The sequence below is a fragment of the Nicotiana tabacum genome, chromosome 16 (assembly GCF_000715075.1).
Source record: "Nicotiana tabacum cultivar K326 chromosome 16, ASM71507v2, whole genome shotgun sequence".
Lineage (NCBI taxonomy): Eukaryota > Viridiplantae > Streptophyta > Magnoliopsida > Solanales > Solanaceae > Nicotiana > Nicotiana tabacum.
The window spans coordinates 120,439,151-120,464,349 of record NC_134095.1 but is presented as its reverse complement, the minus strand read 5'-3'; the positions used below and the strand labels follow the sequence as shown (position 1 = coordinate 120,464,349).

The 25,199-nt window shown below is 40.0% G+C and overlaps 2 protein-coding genes across 2 annotated transcripts; one reads left to right on the top strand and one right to left on the bottom strand.

Annotated features, from left to right (window-relative positions):
• Positions 1-680: 680 nt before the first annotated feature.
• On the bottom strand, positions 681-1,370 carry LOC107816317 (uncharacterized). Its single transcript, XM_016642012.1, has 2 exons — positions 1,124-1,370; positions 681-1,018 (listed from the first exon to the last, which is right to left on the bottom strand). The coding sequence occupies exons 1-2, from the start codon at positions 1,368-1,370 to the stop codon at positions 681-683; spliced, it is 585 nt and encodes a 194-aa protein (XP_016497498.1).
• A 15,508-nt stretch (positions 1,371-16,878) lies between these two features.
• Positions 16,879-23,428, top strand: LOC107816318 (DNA (cytosine-5)-methyltransferase DRM2-like). Its single transcript, XM_016642014.2, has 10 exons — positions 16,879-17,012; positions 19,267-19,330; positions 19,503-19,649; positions 19,805-19,904; positions 19,981-20,024; positions 20,517-20,666; positions 21,268-21,385; positions 21,706-21,797; positions 21,931-22,653; positions 22,822-23,428. Exons 2-10 carry the CDS (start codon positions 19,328-19,330, stop codon positions 23,248-23,250), a joined length of 1,806 nt encoding a protein of 601 aa, XP_016497500.1. The 5' UTR covers positions 16,879-17,012; positions 19,267-19,327; the 3' UTR covers positions 23,251-23,428.
• The last annotated feature ends 1,771 nt before the right edge of the window (positions 23,429-25,199 follow it).

Below are 25,199 nucleotides of genomic sequence, written 5' to 3'. Positions count from 1 at the left end.
AAAATATCAACTAAATCTCACACACACATTGGCACATAATTCATTTAGGATCGGATATATCCTGACTCTTTAGTCAAAGCAGTTAAGCAAAGTCATAATCAAAGAATTTAAGGTACATATCCATGAGTCAAGAATTGAGCCTAGGCGTCATGACTAAGGAACTCACTACTCTCAAGGAACAACAAAATCGAAAAAAGTCACCTCCATTTAATACCATAGCACAAGACTTCAAAGTTCCTAACTAAATAAAAACTAACTACACCCGGCTCAAACAAAACCCTTGAAAAAGAACCGCAACACAAAGAAAAAAGGAGGAATTGTTACACTACCTAAGAAAATCAAAAAAAAAAAATTCTTTGACTTTTATCCCTCAAGAAGACAGTCGAGGAAATCCATCGTCCGGTAAAAAAAAATTCAAAAGAAGCAAAAAAGAGACACACGTGTATATATTTCCATCATTCCCTACCCGACACTTCAAATTGTGGCATGTCCCCATGACACACAAATAAAAAGCAAGAGGTAAAGGAAACTTTCCTCATTCATCTAGTCTGGGTTTTAATCGAAGTCGGGATCTCTTTTGCATGCCCGACCCAATGCACATATCCATGCCGAGAGCTTCTTTTTGACCTTCTTTGGGTACACCCCACACTTATCAGTTTTACTCTCTCCAAGTTGCTCTGTTAGGCCCCCCTTTCTCCTTCCATCTTGAAAATCAACCTTTCTTCCCCTACGCTGAACATGAGTTGCCTTTCCTGAATATCCAGAATTGCTCTACCCATAGCCTTGAAGGATCTTCTTAAAATTAGAGGAACATCCCTATTCTCCTCCATGTGTACCACAATCAAGTTCACAGAGAACACAAATTTATCTACCCAAACTAGCACATCTTCTACTATTCTTTCAAGTATGATTGTGGTTTGATCCGCCAGCTGCAAGGACACATGTATTAACCTGATTTCTCCAATCTCTCCCTCTAATTTCCTGAAAATAGACAAAAGCATGAGATTAATAGAAGCACCTGAATCACACAAAGATTTTTTAAATTTAGTATTTCCTAAAGAGCAAGGTATAGTAAAACTCCCTGGATCTCTACACTTTTGAGGGAGCTTATTTTGCAGGATACCACTACAATGCTCGGTGAGCTTGACCACTAATGTCTCTTCCTCTTTCCGCAACTTGTATAATATATCCTTCAAGAATTTAGCATTAGTTGGCATCTGTGAAAGCACCTCTGTAAAATGTATATTCACATGCACTTGCTTGAACACTTCTAGAAAGCGCCCAAATTGTTTGTCCAACTTCTCTCTTCTTTGCTTCTGGGGGAAAGGTAGAGCATGCATGTATTTGCTCTCCTTAGTATCCTTATCCATTGAAATTCCATCTTTCTTCTTCTTTTGATCTCTAGTCTTCCCCCACTTCTTCAGGCCATCACTTCACCTTCTTGAATGTTGTTATTTTTCTGCTCCTCCACAATCTCTACATGTCTTTCAATCAACTCATTCTTTTGTTTTTCCCTGGGATACTCCAATACGTGCCCACTCCTTAAAGACACTATATTTATTATCTCTTTTGTATTTTTTTATATATCAGCAGGGAGAGTTGTTGGAACCCTCTTAGACAATAGATTAGCAAGTTGCCCCACCTGTCTCTCCAGGTTTTGAATAGTTGTGCCCTATTCTCGGATAGCTATGCACTATTCTCGTATTACTGAGCCATGTGTTTCAAGCCTCTCATTTGTCTTAATAATAAAGGCCTTCATCAGATCTTTCATGCTAGACTGATTAGACTGTGGAGGCTAATATTGCTGCCTTTGCTGATTTTGAAAACCTGGAGCTCCTTGTCCTTGGTATTTGGAGTTATTTTGCTGCCACGAGTTCAGACTACCACTTGGTGAACTCCAAGAAAAACATGGGTGCCTCTGTCCCATAGAGTTAAAATTACTACCACTATGGTAGTTTCCTCTATCAAAGCTTCCCATAACATTTACCACTTCATCTGCAGCTGAGTCCTGATATTCATGCGTTTGATGACCCATTCCACAGAAATCACAAATTGTTGATGGTTGGCTCTGGACCTTGACTAAGGTAAACTTTCTTATCTCTTTGGCCATGATGTCTCGCTAGGCTTGCACTGATGTGCTAGAATCTACTTGATGAACCCCAATTGATTTTCTTCTATCATTACTCTTAGCAGGCCACTGGTTATCATCATAAGAGAGCTTATCAAGAATTGCTACAATTTCCTTAGGAGTCTTCTTCAGTAAAGGACCCCAAACTGCAGTGTTCAGATTTCGTCGTGAAGGAGGTGTCAGTCCATCCCAAAAGTCTTGAAGTTGCATCCATAATTCAATCCTATTATGCTAACATTTCCTCACTATCTCTTAAAATCATTCCCAAGCCTCAAAAACTTTTTCAATATCCGTCTCACAAAAGTTGTGAATTCCCCTTCTGAACTTCACTGTTTTTGCAACTGAGAAGTATTTATCAAGAAAGTTTTTAGTCATATCTTCCCATGCCCTAATCGACCCCGTTAGTAAGCTACAGTTAGTGCTTCGCATCATCCTTTAGTGAAAAAGGGAATGTTCTTAAGTAAACTGCAGTTTTTGACACTCTGGTGTACTGGAAGGTGTTCATGATTTCCTCAAAATCCATCAATTGAGTGTTAGGATCTTCATTTACCTTCACTCTGAAGACATAGTTTTTCTGGATAGTTTGAAGCAAGCCTTGCTTTAAATCGAAATTGTTTGGTGCTACTGGTGGAGGTCTGACACTAGACAATCCCTAATTGTAGACTGGTCTGGCATAATCACCCAATGCTCTACTAGGCTTGGGTACCGCATTCTCGAACTGGTCTTCAATCAAGGGTCGATTTAGATTGAATCTTTGACCCCCATCATATTCGACGGTCTCATCAGCAGCTCTACGGGCTGCCTCAGCTGCTATCCTTGCAGCTTCTTCTCTTTAATGTGGTGACTCTCTTACAGCTAAATCTACCTCGTCGTCACCGTATTATCCATGTGTTCTTGCGTTGAAGTTTGCCCCAAGAACTTTCCAGTGAGCTCTTTCTCATTCCTCAGTTGTCGTAGGTGTTTTTCCAACACTGATTTGTAGGGTATTACTTCTTTTGAAGAAGATCGAGTCGTATACCATGAACTTAACCTGTTGCCTGCACATGGAAGAGAACCCCGTGAAGAATAAAATAAAAAAATTCCTGAATTAGCACCATAAACTATTTTGAACACTATCGATTGCCAATCCCAGGCAACGACGCCAAAATTTAACGAGTGTAAAACACAACATGAAATCGATGCTCTCTAGCCAAAGATAATATAGTTTAATTATCGTCTTCATAGGGATTGGATTTAAACAATGCTCTAGTAATTTCTTATTTAACTGCTATTCAGGATGATAAAAACTTGATTTGGATTGATTACAAACTATGATTAACTACTAAAGTAAAGCAATTGACAATTGATTGAAAAGAACTAGAGATTAGCAGAGTTGGTTTCTTATCAATGTGGGGAATAAAAGTTTTGACAAGATAGGTGCAAGATAGCTACTTGGTATCCAACTCTAGTTTACTTCACTCTAATGTTCTAATGATTCTCACAAATTCACTCGATGATTAGTTCAAACGTGTAATCAAGACTCATCTCTCGATTAAATCTTAACTGTATGAGGTGAAATAATATAAGCACTATGAAAATATGCAAGCATGCGTTAATGGATTAGTCTTTAGGAAAAAATGTCTCTCGAATATTCTCCTAACTGAATTTAATCAACAATTCAACAAGCTCTTTCAATTACTTAAGAGAATCAATGAATTAAATCAAACAAAATAATGCAAAGATAATCACCAAAATATTCCTCTTTCGATTAAATAAATCGGTGAATAAAGTTGCAACGATTCTAAGCTCCATAAACGAATTCAAGAAAATAACGAGAGTTAAAATCCACAAATATTTAACAAAACACCATATCCTTCAAACCCTAAGGGAAACTACTCCATATTCATGAAGAAATTCATCACAAATAAAGTTGAATAATAAGAAAATATGAATTCAATCCAAACTCGGGTGTTGATTAGATGGAAGAATGATGAATCCTTGTGCTATGAGTCTCCAATGCTCTTCCAATATCCCGTAGGTCAAAAATCCTCTAAAGTCGTGTTTTTGATGTATTTATACCATGTAGGAACGGGCCCGAATGAAACTATCCTTTCCAAGCCGAAGTGAGGAACGTTGGGCGAGGAAATACACTACCGTGATGCACCGGGCGGCGCATTATGCGCCGCATTAGTGGAAAAGTTCAGAGGCCTATTTTTTTACTATGCAGGAATTTTGCACTAGCGCCCCACGCCCCGCTACTCATGGTGCGACACAGTTGTGCAATTCTCTCAGAGTAATTTTGTTTTCTCACATTTTGACATCCAGACTTGGTCCGAGGACCCCGACTGTGATCCCGGCTTAATTTTTTGGGCTTTTACTTAGAGTACAAAGCTCCAACTTGTTTAAATTAGATCTAAATTATCTTAATAGATCAGAATAATTTCCTGCAAGGCATAAAATATGTAATAAGCGCAAATCTCCATTATTAAGCTCAACCACAAGTAAAATGCAATGATTAGAGTGCAAACTATGACTAAAGTACAGGTTTTTAGCCTGCCATTACTTTTCAAATCGTTTTGTGTTTATCTAGTTTACTTCTCATTTTTTCAAAAAAATATAATAACATTACATTACACAACAAAAACTGAAAGTCGGAAGGGAATTAAGTATACCAATATTTTAAATGGTCGGATAGTTGCAATCACTTATTAACTAAATAAATAAAAAACATATGGTCCGAAATTATGCCAAAACAAGATTTGTTTCCCGAATCACGTACTATATGAAATGAATCTTGTATACGGTTAAAATCGGGCCTACCCGATTTCACTAATTGATCGGGACGAGGGGAATGGATCGAGGATCGGTCCCGTAGTATATCACACTGAGGTATGAGGATACAACACTGAGTTCGGGATTTGAAGTACCTATCGAGGTCGAGACCGGTGATGATCGGGGCCAAACAGGATGGACATCAAGCGAGACTGAAGATAGCATAATAACGGAAAAGCAAGATATACATGACTGGCTGAGGATCATGACAGAAATATCGGAACGGATCAAATCAAGAGCGGTTATTTAGCTTATCATAGGATTTACTTCTGTAATTAGAATTGTACTATAATATGATTCATCTACTATATAAAGAGGGGTTTAATCATTTTGTAATCATCATACATTCACGTATACATAAGCAATACAATACTATTTTTTCTTGTACTTTCTTGTTCATCAGTCTGTTTTATAATTCTACTCTCATTCGCTCAGTTCGAGGGCGACCTAGCTCGAGGGCTGAATTGCATTTCAATGCTGGTTGCTTTACTTTGTTGTTTATTTCTACTATTAATCATCATATTTATCAGTTGGTATTAGGTGAAATTACATATCCTTAAAACTACTTATAAGTTTAATTGTTATCCGATTTTAAGGGTAACAATTTAGCGCCCATGGTGGGGCTAAGGATAATAGTGGTTGTCTGGTATTAATTCTCATAACACACACTACTTTATGCTTGTTCTTGTGAGTGTTTTTGATATCAAGATCAACATGTCAAACTCTCATAGCAAACCTACTCATACAGACAACAACCTTGGTCTTTATGGCGAAAATAAAAACATAGCTGCACCGGGAAATGGAGTACCTCCAGTCAACCCCGATGGACCACTGGCCATAGACCCAGTCAATGTCAACTCCCATATTGTCGTTAATGGGAATTTGGGTGTCGACCCTGAAAATATCATCCGCAAAGACGCTCGAGCAGCCTATTAGAACGCACAGAGTGGTGAAGAAGGTTGAATTAGCCTTCGAATGTTATTCGAGATATTACAGACTCAACAAGCTGAAATAGCACAACTCCAAAATCAGAATTGCGCACTAAGCAGAACCGAGCTCGAGCCATCACTAGAAGTCATTCACAGAGCCAAATTGGTGCCAAAGAGTTCGAATGAAGAAGAATTGGAGAATAATCTCGCTATCATAAAAATGCTCGATGAACTGACGAAGCGAATTGAGACAGAGGAAAAGAAGATCGAGAAAAATGATAAGAAGGTGGAAACTTACAACTCCAGGGTCGACCAAATCCTGGGGGCACCACCGGTATTGAAAGGACTTGATTCTAAAATGTTTGTCCAGAAACCTTTCCCCCAAGTGCGGCCCCGAAGCCAATCCCGAAGAAGTTTCGTATGCCCGATATTCCGAAGTATAACAGGATGGTAGATCCAATGAATACGTCACCTCGTATACATGCACTATTAAGGGAAATGACATAGAAGATGACATGGTATCATAATTTGCCACCTAACTTTATTGCTTCATTTGTTGTGCTTGCAGATTCATTTGTAAAGGCACACATTGGAGCCATTAAGGTTGCAACTAGAAAGTCGGACTTATTCAAGGTAAGGCAAAATGACAATGAGAAGCTCAGGGCATTCGTATCTCGATTTCAAATCGAACGAATGGATTTGCCACTGGTCATCTACGATTAGGCTGTTCAAGCCTTCACTCAAGGTCTCAAAAAATTAAGTTCGATAGCTTCACAACAATTAAAGCAGAATTTGATCGAATATCTAACCGTCATTTGGTCCGATACATAATCGATATCGTTTGAAGATTAGGGTTGAAGACAATCAACTAGGGGCTCCATTTGGTTCGATTTATCCTAACAGGCTCGTGGACAGAGTTAAAAGAGACATCGATCGGGAACCACGATCGAACAGAGACCTATATCAATCATACAAGGGAGATTAGAGAAATAGCAGGTATAGACATAACCCCATTTGAAATGATAGAAGGAATGATCGGGGACAGAGTTGCTATGGGCTCATGAGAAAGAATGGTTTCGATAGGGATATCGGGTCCAAAGAAGCACCTCGGTTGTCAGAATATAACTTCAGCGTAGATGACTCCGCCATAGTATTGGCCATTGGGCATAACAAAGATACCAGGTGGCCTCGACCTCTGCAGACTGATCTTGCCCAGAGAAACACAAACCAAATATGCATGTATCATGGCACCCATGGCCATAAAATAGAAGATTGCATACAACTAAGAGAAGATGTTGCTCGATTGTTCAACGAGGGACACCTTAGAGAATACTTAAGTGATCGGACCAAGAACCACTTCAAAAATAGAGATTCAAATAGACAGAACGAGTAAGAAGAGCCACAACATGTGATTCACGTGATCATTGGAAGGGTCGATATTCCTCAAGGACCATTATCCAAATGCACCAAGGTGACGATCATAAGAGAAAAATGGACTCGGGACTACTTACCGGAATAGACCTTGTCTTTTAATGATGAGGATGCAAAAGGGATTGAACAACCTCACAATGATGCTCTAGTAATATCTTTACTTATGAATAAAATTCAAGTTAAACGTGCATTGATTGGTCCAGGTAGTTCGGTAAACATTATTCGATCAAGGGTCGTAGAGAAACTCGGCCTAAAAGATCAAATTGTGCCCGCAGCTCGAGTAATTAACGACTTCAACATGGCAAGTGAAACCACCAAAGAGGAAATCATTTTCCCAGTAAAAGTGGCAAGGACCATCTAAGAAACAAAGTTCCATGTGATCGAGGGTGACATGAGGTACAACACAATGCTCGAAAGGCATTGAATCCATAACATGAGGGCAGTGCCCTCGACCCTTCATCAAGTCCTAAAGTTCCCAATATCAGAATGAGTCAAAACGGTGTACGGTGAACAACCCACCGCCAAATAAATATTTGCAATCAATAAAGTGATACCGGTATCAGCACTTTCATCAACGAAGGGTTCAGAGTCGAAGGGAAAGCAGGAAGTCAAATAGCAACCACATTTACCGACCTCAGCCAGATCGAAGGAACAAGAAACTATCAAGGATGATGATTATATGATACCTCGAACCTTCATAATCCCTGATAATTCTGACGCAACGAAGTCGACGGTCGAAGAGTTGGAAAAAATCATACTGATCGAGCACCTGCCCGATTGAAAGGTATACTTGGGTACAGGGATAACTCCCAAGCTCAGGAAAAAACTTATTCAATTCCATTTAGATAACATAGACTATTTTGCTTGGTCCTATCTCGATATGACATGGATCCCACCAGAGATCACCACCCATCGACTAAGCTTGGACCTGAAGTTCTGTCCAGTAAAGCAAAAGAGAAGACCCCAATCCGAGGTTAAGCATGCATTCATCAAGGATGAGGTAACCAAACTTCTCAAAATAGGGTCCATTCGGGAAGTAAAATATCCCGAATGGTTAGCAAACACAGTGGTAGTCCCTAAGAAGGAAAATAAACTTAGAATGAGCATAAACTATAAGGACTTGAACATGGCCTGCCCTAAGGATTCTTTTCCTTTGTCGAACATTGATCGCATGATCGATGCCACATCCGACCATGAGATTCTCAGTTTTCTCGATGCCTACTCCATGTACAATCAAATATAGATTAACTCAGAGGATCAGAAAAAGACTTCGTTTATCACTAAATACGGTACCTATTATTATAAAGTAATGCCATTCGGATTAAAAAATGTTGGTGAAACTCATCAACGCCTAGTAAATCGAATGTTCAAAGAATAAATAGGGAAATCTATGGAAGTTTATATTGATTACATGCAAGTTAAGTCCTTGCGAGAAGAGGGTCATTTGAAACATTTGTAAGAGACTTTCGATATACTAAGGAGGTACAACATGAAGCTCAACCTAGAAAAGTGTGTATTCGGGGTCGGGTCTGGCAAATTTCTCGGCTTTGTGGTGTCCAATTGGGGGATCAAGTTCAACCCTGATAAAATCAAAGCGATCGAGGATATCAAAATCATAGATAAGGTGAAGGTTGTGTAGAAGCTGATCGGGTGCATAGCTCCTAGGGCGATTCATCTCGAGGTTCTCAGATAGAAGTCATCGGTTCTTCTCACTACTTAGTAAGAAGAACAATTTTGCATGGACCCTAGAATGCCAACAAGCCTTAAAAGAACTAAAACGATACCTGTCATGCCCCCCACTACTTCATACCCCAAAAGTGGACGACCAACTCTACTTATATTTGGCGGTCTCGAAAATAGCGGTAAGAGGGGTCCTAGTCCGAGAAGAACAAGGTACGCAGTTCCCTATCTACTATGTTAGTCAGACCTTAGGTGAGGCTGAAACTAGGTATCCTCACTTAGAAATATTAGTGCTTGCTTTAATAAGCGCCTCTAGGAAATTAAAATAGTATTTCCAATGTCACCCAATATGTGTTGTAACTACCTATCCCCTTTGAAATGTTTTGCATAACTCGAACTTTCGGGTCGATTGGCCAAATGGGTCATAGAACTCAGCGGGTACGATATTGAGTATCAACCTCGAACAACCATCAATTCTCAAATTTTGTCGGACTTTGTGGCTGACTTCATGCCAGCCCTCGTACTCGAAGTCGAACAAGAACTGTTACTAAAATCAGGTACATCGTTAGGGGGTATGGACCCTCTTCACGGATGATGCTTCGAACGTGAAAAGGGTCCGGGCTGGGCATCATTTTGTAGTCGCGCGCCCATGGATAACATAATTAGATAATCTATCAAAACTTCAAAGATAACTAAAAATCAGCCTGAGTATGAGGCCATGATTGCAGATCTCGAGGTAGCTAAAAGCTTGGGAACAGAGGTCATCGAGGAAAAATGTGATTCCCTACTTGTGGTAAACCAAGTTAACAGAACCTTCGAGGTCCGAGAAGATCGAATGTAGAGGTACTTGGATAAGTTACAGGTAACTTTACATCGATTTAGGGAGTGGACCTTACAACACATACCTCGAGAGCAAAACAGTGAGGCCGATGCCCTTGCAAACTTGGGATCGTCGGTCTAAGATGACGATCTTAACTCGGGGACTACTATACAACTCTCAAGATCAGTAATCGAAGAGGGCCAAGACGAAATAAACTTTATAAGTTTGACTTGGGATTGGAGAAACAAGTACATTAAATATTTAAAGAACGGGAAGCTCCCATCAGATCCAAAGGAGTCAAGTTCTCTACGTACAAAGGCAACACGATTTACTTTGGTCGAAGATGGAGCGCTATTCAGGAGGACGTTCGATGGGCCATTGGCGATATGTTTGGGACCAGGAGACACCGACTACGTCCTACGGGAAATTCATAAAGGCATTTGTGGGAACCACTCTGGTGCCGAATTACTGGTTAACAAAGTCATCATAGCAGGGTACTATCGGGCCGATATGGAAAAGGATACAAAAGAGTTCGTTCGAAAGTGCGATAAATGTCAGAGGTATGCACCGATGATTTACCAGCCCGGGGAGCAGCTCCACTAAGTCTTATCCCCATGGCCGTTAATAAAACAGGGAATGGACATCTTCGGCCCTTTACTATCGAACCCAGGTAAAGCTCAAATTATTTTATTTATGACTGATTATTTTTCTATGTGGGTTGAAGTACAGGCTTTCGAGAAAGTTAGAGAAAAAGAAGTCATAGACTTCATTTGGGACCACATTATATGCCGATTCGGGATGCCTACCGAGATTTTGTCCGACAACGAAAAGCAATTCAGCGGCGGCAAAGTAACTAAATTTCTCGAGGATCGCAAGATCAAAAGGATTCTATCAATGCCGTACCATCCCAGTAGGAACGGACAAGCCAAATCGACTAACAAAACTATCATTCAAAATCTTAAGAAAGGATCGACCAACACAAAGGGAAAATGGAGATAAATATTACCCGATGTTCTATGGGCGTACCGCACGACGTCGAAATCCAGTACGGGGGCAACACCGTTCTCTTTGGTCTATGGTGCCGAAGCTCTTATCCCGGTCGAGGACGGGGAACCTAGCCTCAGGTTTCGATATGCAACAGAAGAATAAAATAACGAGGCTATGAACACGAGCCTAGAATTGTTGGATGAAAGACGCAAGGCCGCCCTTGTTCAATTAGCTGCACAAAAATAGCAGATAGAAAGGTATTACAACCGAAGAACCAATCTTTGACACTTTAAAATAGGGGACTTGGTGCTAATAAAAGTCACCCTCAACACATAAAACCCGAATGAAGGAAAACTGGGTCCAAACTGGGAGGGACCATATCAGGTCCTCGATATTATCGGAAAGGGAGCTCGGTATGATGAACAATGATCAACTACCAAACAATTGGAACGTATCACTCCTAAAGCGATACTACTGCTAAGGTACGACCTCTTCCATTTTCATTTATATTTTAAGCTAACCAATTGAAGATGTTCTGTCATAAACGGTGAATGGATCCTTCAGCATGAAGTCTTTTGGTTTGAAAGCAAGCGTTGCAATCCTATTGGGTTTTTCGACGAGGTTTTTAATGAGGCAACCATTGATAGTGCTAAGTTAGAACAATTCAACAGTATCTGAGGCTTCTTTACAATCAACCTTGAATATTGGGGGGCATTACCCTTGAATATCAACTTTGTTGCAAAGAAATTACTTTGTAACGGCAGGGTCTCGATAGGTAAATTTTGTAAGGGTCAAACGGTCGAATGCCGTGCCTATATAGGTTACTCGAGCCCTGACATCAAACATGTACGCATGTATAATCATCTATTCAAAGAAGTATTTTTCCTTGCCAATATCTCATGCATTAGAAAAAATTTCTACTTTACAATTTCAACTCGATCTTTTATGTAAACAAGCTTGAGGGCCGATCACAACCGAAGTTCGAATAATTAACTCCCCAACTCGGGGACTGTCGTCCGAAAAATAGACAAGATCGAATTATTAAAATCACGAGATTATAATACCTTAAAAAGGCAACCCTCGATTTTTATAGGCCACAGCCACCCCACTCGGGGACTGACACTTCGAACAAGTTCGAAGCGCAACGGGAAAACAAGCCCAAGGGGCAAATCCCAAACTAAAGGCTACGGCCAAATTGATACGGTTCAGAGACGTCTGAATTCTGTAATAGAATAGGCCTTCGAATATTCTCATAAACCAGTTAAAAGGGATGCCCTCCGCAAAATTACAAAGGGCTTCGATAGTATCGAGCCTAAAAAACCCCAAGGGGTACAAAATTGTTCAAACCCTCAAACATGACTTTATTACTTCATGTTAAGGCATTATAAAACTTAGTGAATGGAAATGATAAAAAAGGGAAAACTTTAAAAGCCGAAAGGATAGAAAAAGCCTTATATATACGATCGTTTTACAAAGGCCAAATCGGCCGAATACAAAACTTACAAAAAGCCTAAGGGCTACCTAATTCTAAGTTTGAGCATCACCTCAGTCGATCATTAAGCCCAAGGGCTACTTCAACTCAAGTTCGAGCAAATTCTCACTCGGGACTATTTTTAAGCCTAAGGGAGCTCTCGAGTTCGAAAGATCACCCTCATTCAAATAAAACCTAAGGATTCCCTTATTTTTAATCCGAACAAGCACTCACTCGATCGCAGAAACTATGCTAGTTTGGTTGAATTGCCTAAAACTCGAGCATATGAATAACAATTTCATAAGGAATAAATGAAGCACAAATTTCATGAGTCAAAAATAAAATGAAAATGCAAGAGAGACCTTTATATATGTCAAAAGTTATTTACAAGGGCATCATGGCCCGATCGAAATTCTATGCCAAAAAAAACCCAAAAATGATCCTAAGTACTTAATATTCTCCAGGAGAAACATCTTCACCCTCGGGGTCTTCTCTGCTCTTGGATCGACTCATGCTCCCGGAATCATCATTATTAGAAGAGACTAATGCTTTGGCTTCAGCTTCGAGCTTTTTTGCATCTTTGATCTCGGCAGCAAGATCGAAGTAATAGGTGTGAATCTCCTTAAGAGTCTCCCTTCGAGATTGGAACTTGGCGAGCTCGGCAACCCAGTATGCTCGAGTCTGAGCAGTATCAGCAACCTCCTTTGATCGAGCTTGAGCGGCTTCAGCGTCAGATCGGTAGATGTCCACGATTTCCTCAGCATCGGCCTTAGCCGTCTCAGCCTTGGATCTCGCCACTGCAAATTTCGTGACCAATCGAGCCTGGAGCTCCTCGATTTTCTTGGCTTGTGCCAAGTTTTTCTCTTTCATTCCTTGGAGTTGGCTCTCAGCCGAGGAAAATGGAGCTCGAGCAGACTCTTTCTCTGCAGCAAGGCAGTCCATATTTTTCTTCCACACTATGGTTTCCGCCTTCACCGCATCTACCTCTCCACGGAGTTGCCCGATTGTCTCATGCGTTGCTGGACCTGTGAGATCAAATTGTTAGCCACCACTCCCTAATTGATTCCATGAGCTTCTAAGACTTTTATTACCTGCTCGGTCAGTTCGCTATGTTCTTTTTGAGCCGTGGCCAATTCAATTCGGAGGCCCTTAATGCCTTCTTCTTTTTGCTCACTGAAAAGTTTAAAGGCATTTTTCTCCTCGGTGAGCCCCTAGATATCAGCCTCAAAAAGGCTCAATTCTTCTTGGAATCGGAGAAAAGCCTCATGATGAAGCACCGAAGCCTGTAAACATAAAAGGGAAAATTTATACCAAGGGAGAAAAACCAAAGTACAAAAATGGCTAGAAAATCAAAGTTACTCGGTTTAAAGCTTGTTTGTCCTCGTTGAATAGACAAGGCGCTCCCACCATATCCATCTGGGCTCAATCCTCCTCTGTGACCAAACCCCGGAGGTAGCTAACTACCCCTACGGGGGCACTAAGAACACGAGCATCTTCCAGGATCGTGATCACGATAGTTCGCTTGCGCCCCGGATCTACACTGGGAGCCAGGAATTGATCGGTCAGTTTGGGACACGAGGAAGCCTCACTCGAGCTTTTTCTCGAAAACTCCAGGTCGCCCAAACCGGTGACGTCTTCTATCTCGACAAATAAACCATGGAAGAGGTCCTCCTCTCCATGGGCACCTTCCCTGTGACAAGTCTCCACGGCATGAGCATCGCATATTAAAGAATCAGAGACCGAAGGAATCAAGGGGGAATCACCAATTTCTATTGCCCACCGAGGATTTTTTTAAAGCACTACCTCTATCTTGGGGAGCCTTGAGTTCGTTCTCTGCGCCGGCATCCATAGCCTCTTCAATGGCCTCTTTGCCCTGAGGCAAAACGCCTTTGATTCCTTTGGGCTTTGGGACTTGGGATGAAGTCTCCTTCTCGACCTCATTGGTCCTAGACCGGTCAACATCAATTTCCACTGGTTTCGAAGCTTTCCGAGCCCTGGTTCTAGCTCGTGTACAGGCTATCAGCCCTAAATCATCTTCATTTTCTTCTTCCTGTTCACCCTCTTCGAGTTCTTATTGTATCTTGAGGACTGAGTCCATTGTCAAGGGGATGTCATTCCCCCCATGGCACCACCTCTTTTTGGGCTTTTGCTTGTCTAACATTGTGGAGCTCGAAGCCTCTCTCCTTTTCCACTCTTTATTCTGTTTCTGAGCATGACGGTTGGGGAAGGTTTTCCTCATCACATGATGGGAGCCTCATCGGCACGTCCTTCCCACGGCCTACAAAAGAAGGGTAAATAAGATCAAAAAGAAATTCGAACAGTGGTCGGAGTTATCGGATTATACGAAAACTTACCATGGTTTTGGGCCTCTCATCGACCTCTCGCCAATTCGCGTCATGCGCGCTCAGTATGTGTCGATTTTGACACTAAGCTTCTGACCCAGTTCTTGAGATGGGGAATCGCACCCGGCATCCAAGCAAAGGCTGCACTATACGAAGCGTCACTAAGAAAAGATGAAAAAATGAGCAGAAGATAAAAAAAGAGAACCATACTTATGTTTCATATTCCATTTCTCTACAAATGGAATACTTTCGGCCGGGATCAAATCTGAGGTCTTCACTTAGACAAATCGGCCCATCCAGCACCGATCCTTGTCCTCGTCTATGCTCGAGAAAGCTGCCTTGAAAGCTCGACGTTGAAGCTTTATTAGCCACCCTCGATAAAGTCGGGGGCTATATAAGCGTATAAGATGATCGAGGGTAAAGGGAATCCCATCGACTTGGCTCGCAAAAAAATGGAGCAGTATCACTATCCTTCATAAGGAGGGGTGTATTTGGCCGAGGGTAAATGCGTACTGCTTGCATAAGTCGACGATAACCGGATCCAAGGGGACCAATGTGAAATGGTAGGTGTACACACTCAAAAACCCTTGCACATACGTCGTGATTGACTCCTCAGGCGAGGGCACCACCACATGCTTATCTACCCAATTGCAATCCTTTTTAACTTGGTTTAAAAGGCCACTGGTGATTGTGCATATATACCTCGACATTGGCTCGCATCAGGCCAGAACTGAGGAGGTCTTTTCAACTTTAAAGTCGGAGTCAAGGACGCACAACGGAGGAAAAAATTCTTCAGGGAGTGGCTCCACCACTGGTTGTTCGCCAACTGGCTTAGATGAGGAAGCTTCTTCCTTCTGTGGAACAATTTTAGATGTTTTCTCCATTGGGTTGAGATTAAAGAAGAACGACGGTGATGGTATTTGGTGATTTAAAAAGAAGCTAGCAATGTAACTTGAAGTTTTGCAGATGGACTTGAAGAATGCAAAGGGTTTTTGAAGATTAGCACATGAGAGATTCAAAATAAAAGTTTGAAAAAGCGAAAAAAAGCCTATTTATGGGTTTTACGGAGACGGTTTGAAGTTACTAGTGGCCGACCGTCAACTGACACACATTAATGACCTGGGAACTGCACCGATGGGATGTTTCGGTCACTTCGGTCGCCTACGTCATGGTGATGACGTCATGATAAATCGGGGTAAAGGTCGATGACTCAATTCTTTTCTTGTCATTATACCTAAAACACGAGGGGATTATCTGTATACGGTTAAAATCGGGCCTATCCGATTTCACTAATTGACCGGGACCAGAGGAATGGATTGAGGATCGGTCCCGCAGTATATCAGACCGAGGTGTGAGGATAAGACACTGAGTTCGGGATTCGAAGTACCTGTCGAGGTCGAGACCGGTGATGACCGAGGCCCAACATGACAGGCATCAAGCGAGACCGAAGATAGCATAATAACGGAAAAAGTAAGATATCCGTGACTAGCCGAGGATTATGGCGGAAATCTCGGAACAGATCAAATCAAGAACGGTTATTTAACTTATCATGAGATTTATTTTTGTAATTAGAATTGTACCATAAATAGGATTCATCTACTATATAAAGAGAGATTTAATCATTCTGTAATCATCTTACATTCACGCATACCAAAGCAATACAATACTCTGTTTTCTTATACTTTCTTGTTCGTCAGTCTGTTTCATAATTTTACTCTCATTCGCTCAGTTCGAGGACCTAACTTGAGGGCTGAATTGCATTTCAATACTGATTTGCTTTACTTTGTTGTTTATTTCTACTATTAATCATCATATTTATCAATTAGTACTAGGTGAAATTACATATTCTTAAAATCACTTATAAATTTAATTGTTATCCGATTTTAAGGGTAAACAAATCTCATCACTAATAATCTAGACTTTTAAATGTAAATTTACCCCCCTTTCTCCCTTTTTCTTAGGTTATTTTGATATTAGCAGAATTACTATTATTATTGTACAATGTTCTGGAAAAGGTATACCCTCCGATTCCTTGAAAACGAAAATCGAGCATTTCTTTTTTCTCGTCAAAACCCAAATTTTATACAGATTAATAAGGAAGCACGTGTCCTAAATTTTACAAAAGAAAGCACGTGTCCCTGCATCAAAAAGCTTGTTCTTTGAAATGACTACTTCACCCTTGATGTAGGTTATTGTGCGTTTTTATGTTAAGGTGATATACGTAAATTCGAAGCTCAGCCCCAAACCCAGTCTCTCTTCTTCCCTTCGTACAAACCAGCCAAGTTTCTACTGCTTGGTGTAATTTACCTGCACTTTCCAAAATTTAAACATTTGTATAGAAATTTACCGACTGAACAATTGTGTTTAGCTTTGTGCCTCGTTGATTCTCAAGGAGTCACGCACGCTAATTCTGGTAAATGTGGCTTATTTATATCTGCATGTGTGACATTAGTTTATCTATTAGTAGTAATTTCTTCTTTTTCCACATGCAATGGAAAATTATTGTGATTATTCCTCTAGCTAGGTCACTAGAAATGTGTATGATCGTATCCACACAGTACATGGCACAAAGAAAGGGTTTTTTTCTTCTTCCTTATAACAGAAAATGAATGCTTTTGCTGCATGTAACTTAAAGTAAAACAATGTAGAGGCAAGAAATAAAAAAAAATGCCAGTTTTTGGCAAATTTACTGTGTGGTTGTGATGAAATTACTTGTTTAGAAGGATAGATATGCAGATTTGAGGATGTAGCAGTTGAACGAGTCGGTCTGGAAAACCGAAGTATTTATAGAAATACTAGGGGTTCGAATCTCTCTCCATAAAAAAAAAAAAGTCAAAACGGTGAATGCTCAAATGACTAAAAAGAATCAAAATAAAAACACTCCCTTGATCCCCCATAAAGATGGACAATGAGTAGGATTAAATAACCCATTTAGCATCTTAATCAAATAAGTTAATGGATACACCATTTGATTACAAGGAAATGACCGGTCATCTATGTTGCACAAGCTCTCCAAAATGCTGCCGCACCCATGTCGGGTCCTCCAAAAATAAACTGCTTTTGAGGATTTGACACGCACCCGGAGATACTTTTGGAGAGTCCAAGCAACATAGCCTGACGTACATTTTTGAAGATTTCTCACTTTCTACCTAATTTTAGTGGGATACTGAATTTCTTGGTGTACACAGGGGACGAAACTACCTAAAATCAGTTTAGTTTGATATAATGATGGTTTGTGGTAAAGTTATTGTTTAACAATTGCTAATGTCGTTTGCACTTAGTCCAGTTAGATGCTAGTTCAAAATTTTCAGATGAATCTTGCTTTGTAAACTATTGTTTTTATTCCAGTCAATAGCTTTTGAAAATTTTCACATCCTAGACGAATCTATTCGAATTTCAGTTGTAGCATAGTTGGGGAAACCAAAATACTTTGAGACAAGAGATACTAAACAATTGCTTTTGTCTTCAACACAGCTACAAATTGAACTAAACCATCCATGCTTTTTTGAATTTTCTTTTGGTTGTTTCTCCCTTCATTCGGTATGTGCAAATCACTTAGGTTACGTGCAGGGCATTTTTTCAAGGCAAAGAAAATGGAAGCTTTTGCCTTTGACATCAAGTGAAGCGGACAATTTTGATGTACTATGTACTCGGTTTCTATAAAACTTTGAAGTAGATAGGGATAATATACTTTTCTGTCTGCAGTAATAGATGCACATTGATAAGCTGGTGAAAGCGGTTTTGTTTTCTTGGCGAAAATTATTGAATGTTTAAAAATCTACAGATGTTCTCAAAGTTTTGCTATCTTGCTTGTGTAGAAGAGGAGAGAAAAGATATTTAACATTAGAAGCTACTAAGAATATGTATTCTGTTGTAGTAGTATCTTGAATTCTGGATAGGACATAGAAAGAACTAATTTCTCACGAATCATTACTCCCCTTTTCTCTAAATTACAAGCATATACTTAATTATTTGTATGTGCTGAGGTGATTTCTTACTTTCAGTTTCCTGTCAATTCTTGTGGGTAAAAAGGGCTTAAAAGTTTACTTGTGCATGTGCTTCTTCCAAGACCAACGGAACGATGAGTTGGAATATAACAGTTTCTAACAGGATTGCACTTGAGTGAAGGTTGTTTGGTGGATACATTGCTCGCATAAGTTGGTAATCAATTGAAATAAGGTTCCCTAAAGAATTTGCTTTTATTGAAAACCTTTTGTCTAACAAGTAGTTAAGGATTTTAAAACTTTGTCCGCGCAGATGGGTAAAAGTAAGAGTCCAAAAATCTGCTATCATTCTCTTCTTTAACTTTGATGTTAGGAAAGTCCAGGAGCAAAGCCATTTGATCAAACGAAAAAATAAATTTAGGAGCATAGTCTCTTCGTTTCCTTTTCAATATAGGCCTTGGTTTAGTGAATGAGATTGGAATTTTGATTTTGTCTTAATGTTAATTCATTAGAAAAGGTATCCAATATATTCTACGGAAGTTATGTTTTGTGTCCAAAAGGAATGAACTTTAGTGCTATCTCTCCTGCCTTTGTTTCAGGACATGAAGAAACTTTTGTGTTTGAGTTTTCTGTGTGAGATTTGCTGGCTAACTTTTTTCTTTGATGATTGCTCTGTGGAGCTTTAATGGCAGTAATTCACGTTTAGCTTCTCGTGTTATGTAGGGTGCTAAATTATTCTTCTTGCTGAACAAGTTGGAGTTCTTTTCCAGGCTTACCTTGAGAAATGGTAAATTATCTCGTTTCTCGGTTCTCTAACATTTTACAGTTGTTTTGACTTCCTTCTGGTCTTATATATAGATCAGAAAAGAAAGTATATGGTCGTTCTTTCTTCATATTTTTGATAAATTGAGGAAAATCATTTCTTCTTTGTTTGTATTTCTTGCTTCAATCCCATGCAGGACAACAATCTTTCTGGAGAAGACAATGACAACATTGACTGGGATACTGAAGATGAGTTAGAAATACAAGAAATACAGGACACAACATTTTCCTCATACACGGATTTAAGAACTACAGGACAGCACGCTATTAGTTGTGGTGGGGAGGTAAATGCTTTTAGCCTATATTGATACCTAATGATCTTTCATGTTGAGGGCATCTTTTATAAACCACCACGCACCCCCCCCCCCGGGGGGGGGGGGGGGGGGCAAAATCATTGCATCTCAGCTGATGGTCTCTTTTGATCTTCTTTTACCTGAAGGCAAGCTCATCATCAGTATCCTCCAAGTCCAAGTTCATTCAGCAGTTTGTAGTGATGGGATTTCGTGAAGAATCTATTGCAAAAGCAATAGAGCAAAATGGTATTTGAATTTGCCAAGTCTTTATACAACTGAACTTTTTTTCCAACTCTGGTATTTATGTTATTTTGAATTACAGGAGAAAATGAAGGTTTGGTGCTGGATGCTCTTTTGACATTGAAGGTGCGTAATGTCCGCTCATTTTAGATTTTATAAGAGAAGGTAACTGGCGGAGAGAATGAAGATATTCTTGTTCACCAACCACTTGCATAAGATGTCTAGAAAGAGAAGCTCGTTTACTTGTTCAGAGTAAAGTCTAGATGAATCAGGATTTTTCTTAAATGGAGATGGTGAAACCTATTAGAACCCCTGAAGAGATTGTGCCATGTGAACACAGGGATTCCTAGGTGTTGAATGTGCGACGAATGATGACAATTGTCCTTTATCCTATCTGTATAGCTCAGATAGGCTTGAATTATGTTAAGAACATGCATGAATTTTATCTGCCTCTCATTGTCATTACTATTTTCCTTCCGTCCCTTAATTTTTTTCACAAGTAATGACCTCTAAAACAAGCAAAACTCCCTTTTACGAACGAAAAATAGAAAAAGTTGATCTTTGTTCATATAAATTGCAGTATTAATCATATTTTTTGTTTGTCTTCGGATGTTGCAGGCCCTTGAAGACTCTCCTGAAGAACAGCCTAATACTAGCTCTCAGCTGGAGTCCCGCATTAGTTCCGATGATAGCTCTTCTGAATACAACGAGAACTTTCTGGATGATGATTATGAGGAAGATAGTTGGTCCTCAGACTCGGACACTATAGTATGTTATCCTCAATCATACACCATTCTCCATTTTTCTTTTCAATGTCTTGTGTCTTACTATGGCATATAAAATAGTCGATCTGGTTTCTTTTTTCTTTTTTTTAATCTTTGTAGCATGCTATTTATGTATTTTTGAACACCCATGACTTCTTCTCCTACTAGATTTTATAATTAATATGAGGTGGTTTAGTTTTACAAATATGCGGAGAATTACAAATAAAATTAAATGTATCTGTTTTCAGCATCTATCTTTGACGGTCATCGATCAGGCTCTTCCACTTGGAGGAAACACAAGATATTTCCTTCTTTTTATTTTACTGGTATTTGGGGTACAGAGAAGTTGTTTGTTTTGGAAGTAATTTCTAGAAATGAGGAGATGGTGATCTGTGACAATAGTGCTGAAAGTTGGATGAATGCGACTCATTAATTTTTAGCTTCTCACTAATTTTGGGGGTTAAAGGACATTTTGCTCTATTTATGCATCAACTGATATTTCTTTTACCATTTAAGAAATTTGCTGGTCCTGAATCCTGTTATGAGTTTTCTGGGCACAATTATGTAAAGCTTTTCTAACATTTTCCTTTTATAATGTGTGGTAGAATTCTGCAAAACAATGCTACTTGAAAGACGAGAGCAGTTCTTTGTCTGAAAAAGAGCAACTGCTGGTAAATATGGGATACCCAGTGGAGGAGGCTTCCATAGCAATGGAGAGATGTGGTGCGTATATTAAATTATGTTTTGTCCTCTATATTGCTAATTTTATCTAAACCTTCTATTGGATTAGACATTTAGTTTCGGCTTTGATATGTATTAATTATGCTAATGTTTTATCATGGCTGAAGTAATCTTACTCATGCAAGTTCTAGGTAGATGCTACTAATTAGTTGAGTTCCTAGCCTACTTTGTGCCAACGCTGTTGTATTTAGAACAAAATCTGCTTATTGACGCTGCGGTGTTCCTGAATATCTTTTCAGAATTGCAACACCTATTTTTGAATTCATTTCCAGATTATTATAGTCCTCTTCACAACTTTCTAGGTCCAGGAGCTTCGCTTGTTGAATTGACAGATTTCATCTACGCTGCTCAAATGGCAAGAGAAGAAGATGCCTATCTGCCAGAAGATGTAAAGGTATGCTTTCCCGTTGCAGTATTTTGAAATGGACTAATGTGAACTAATAGTCTATTCTACTTTGTTTGCATTTGTAACTACAAATTAGCAATATCATTTTTCATTAACTGATGCATTCCTTCCATTATGACAGCCAAAACTAAAGCATATGTTGAATGGTAGTGGTGGATCCATGAAGAGGACGTTGTATAATGAATTACGCAAAAGGAAAAAGCAAAGGGTGATTTGTGATGAAGAGACAATTCGATTGCCAAAACATATGATTGGATACGGTATTCCTACCGAATCAGTTTCATCAATGGTCAAAAGAACTCTTCCGGAGCAAGCTATTGGGCCCCCATTTTTCTATTATGAAAACGTTGCTCTAGCTCCGAAGGGTGTGTGGGACACCATTTCCAGATTCTTGTATGATATTGAGCCTGAGTTTGTTGACTCAAAATATTTTTGTGCCACTGCAAGAAAAAGGGGATATGTTCATAATCTGCCCGTTGAAAATAGATTTCCTTTGCTTCCACTTCCCCCATGTACCATTCATGAAGCATTTCCCCTGACAAAGAAATGGTGGCCATCTTGGGATACACGAACACAGTTAAATTGTTTGCAAACATCCATTGCAAGTGCAAGATTGACTGATAGAATCAGGAAAGCTATGGAGGACTTTGATGGTGAGCCACCTATGAGAGTGCAGAAGTATGTTCTTGATGAATGTCGGAAGTGGAATTTGGTATGGGTTGGGAGAAACAAAGTTGCTCCTTTGGAGCCTGATGAAGTTGAAATGCTATTAGGGTTTCCAAAGAACCATACCAGGGGTATAAGTAGGACCGATAGATACAAGTCGCTTGGTAACTCGTTCCAGGTTAGCTAAGCTTAACTCTCTTTCTTCTGATTTTTGCTTTATATATATCCAAGTTTTGTTTCCTTCCGCCCCTCCTCATTTCGCCATAATCTTGTGTTTGCAAAATGTATTGAAGAAACTTGTCAGTTGATTTATTTAGTTTCTTTTCTTGTTACAATATTTTTATAGATTGATACAGTGGCATACCATTTGTCGGTGTTGAAAGAAAAGTTTCCAGATGGTATCAACGTCTTATCACTCTTCTCTGGAATTGGCGGTGCTGAAGTTGCTCTTTACCGTCTCGGTATTCGATTGAAGAATGTGATTTCCGTGGAAATATGTGAAGTCAACAGAAATATTATGAGAAGCTGGTGGGAGCAGACTAACCAGAGAGGGAATCTTATAGAGTTTGACGATGTGCAGCAGCTGGATGGAGATTGCTTGGAGCGGCTCATAGATTCATATGGAAGGTTTGATCTAGTAATTGGTGGAAGCCCGTGCAACAATCTTACAGGAAGCAATAGGGTGAGCAGGGATGGGCTTGAGGGCAAAGAATCTTCTCTATTTTTTCACTATGTTCGGATACTGGATTTGGTGAAGTTAATAATGTCCAGATGATAGCATGATAGAAATTAGCTCAAGTTTCAGAAAGGGATGGGCTTGAAGGCGAAAAGTAGTTGTTATCTTTGGTTTTGGGCTCTTTTCTCTTTAAAAAACTGTTCATATGTTCCCCAACAGTAATAGAATAGAAATAGAATTTGTCTTTGCTCTTTGAGAAACTGATGTACATATTTTTGCAGCATTCGTTAGTGACATCTTAATACAACTATTAAGATTTTCAAAACTAAAAAAATTAGTTTTTCCACTTCTCTCAAAACTCCATACCCACTCAAATTGAGACAACCAATGGGATGGAGGTCGTGTGCTCTTGTCACACTTGTGAGACTTGATGCTAGAGCTGGAAGCTGAATCATCCTGTCGAAAAGTCCACATTCAGAACCTCATTGAACCACTATTTTAGTTCAGGTACTATAGGGGTATCAAGCTACTGAGTCACACTATTAAGGTCTGGGAGAGGGTGGTGGAGAAGAGAGCGAGGACATGCGTATCTATATCCGAGAACCAGTTTGGATTTATGTTGGGACGGTCAACCACAGAAGCCATTCACCTTGTGTGAAGATTGGTGGAGCAGTATAGGGAGAGGAAAAAGGACTTGCACATGGTGTTCACTGACCTTGAGAAGGCTTGTGACAAAGTCCCGAGTGTGGTGCTAGATGTTTGGAGGTTAGCGGAGTCCCGTTAGCATACATTAGGGTGATTAAGGACATGTACGAAGGAGCTAAGACTCGGGTGAGTATTGCAGGAGGAGACTCGGAACATTCCCCAGTAAAGATATAGTTGCATTAGGGATTAGCCCTTAGTCCCTTTTTGTTTGCCCTAGCGTTGGATATCCTGACACGATACATACAAGGGAGGGTGTCATGGTGCATGTTATTTGCTGATGACATAGTACTAATTGACGAGACACGAGGTGGTGTTATGCTAGGTTTGAAGTTTGGAGACAGACGCTGGAATCCAAAGGTTTCAAGTTGAGTAGGTCGAAAACTGAATACTTGGAGTGCAAGTTCAGTGATGAGATACATGAAGAAGAAGTAGAAGTAAAGATTGATACGCAAGTCATTCCCACAAGATATAGTTTCAAGTATCTTGGGTCTACAATCCAAGGCAATGGGAAATTGACGAGGATGTTACTCACCGTATTAGAGTTGGTTGGATGAGATTGAGGCTAGCTTTGAGGATTTTATGTGATAAGAATGTACCGCCTAGACTTAAGGGCAAAGTCTACAGGGTGGTAGTTAGACCGGCTATGTTATATGGAGCTGAGTATTGGCCTGTCAAGAAGTCCCATATCCAAAAGATGAGCATAGCAGAAATGAGAATGTTGAGATGGATTTGTGGTCATACCAGGAAAGACAAGATCATGAATGAAGTTATTAGGGACAGGGTGGGAGTGGCATCCGTGGAAGCCAAGTTACGGGAATCGAGGCTGCGATGGTTTGGGTATGTGAAGAGGAGAGATATAGATGCCCCGATCAAGAGGTGTGAGAGGTTGACCATGGCGGGCTTGAGGAAGGGCAGGGGTAGGCCTAATAAGTATTGGGGAGAGGTGATTAAGCAGGACATGTTGGTGCTTCACCTAACCGAGGACATGACTAGTGATATGAAGGTGTGGAGGTCGAGGATTAAGTTGGTAGGTTGACAGGTAGTTGCGAGTTTTTCATAGGTTCACCAGTAGTACTAGTAATATTTTTGTTGTGGGTTGAAAGTTACTTCCTTCTAGTTTGTTATTGTATCTAGTACTTTGCAACCACGTCCTTTATTTTTGTAAATTGCTACTAGGATTGTTGCTCCGTGAGTGTTACTATTTGATGCTACTTTTACTCCCCTTTTGCTGGATATTGTTGCTCCCTGATGGTTACTATTTGATGTTACTTTTTCTCTTCTTTGTGTATCGCCTTCACCCCCCCCCCCCCCCTTCCTCCTCTTCTTCTCTCCTATTCTTCCTG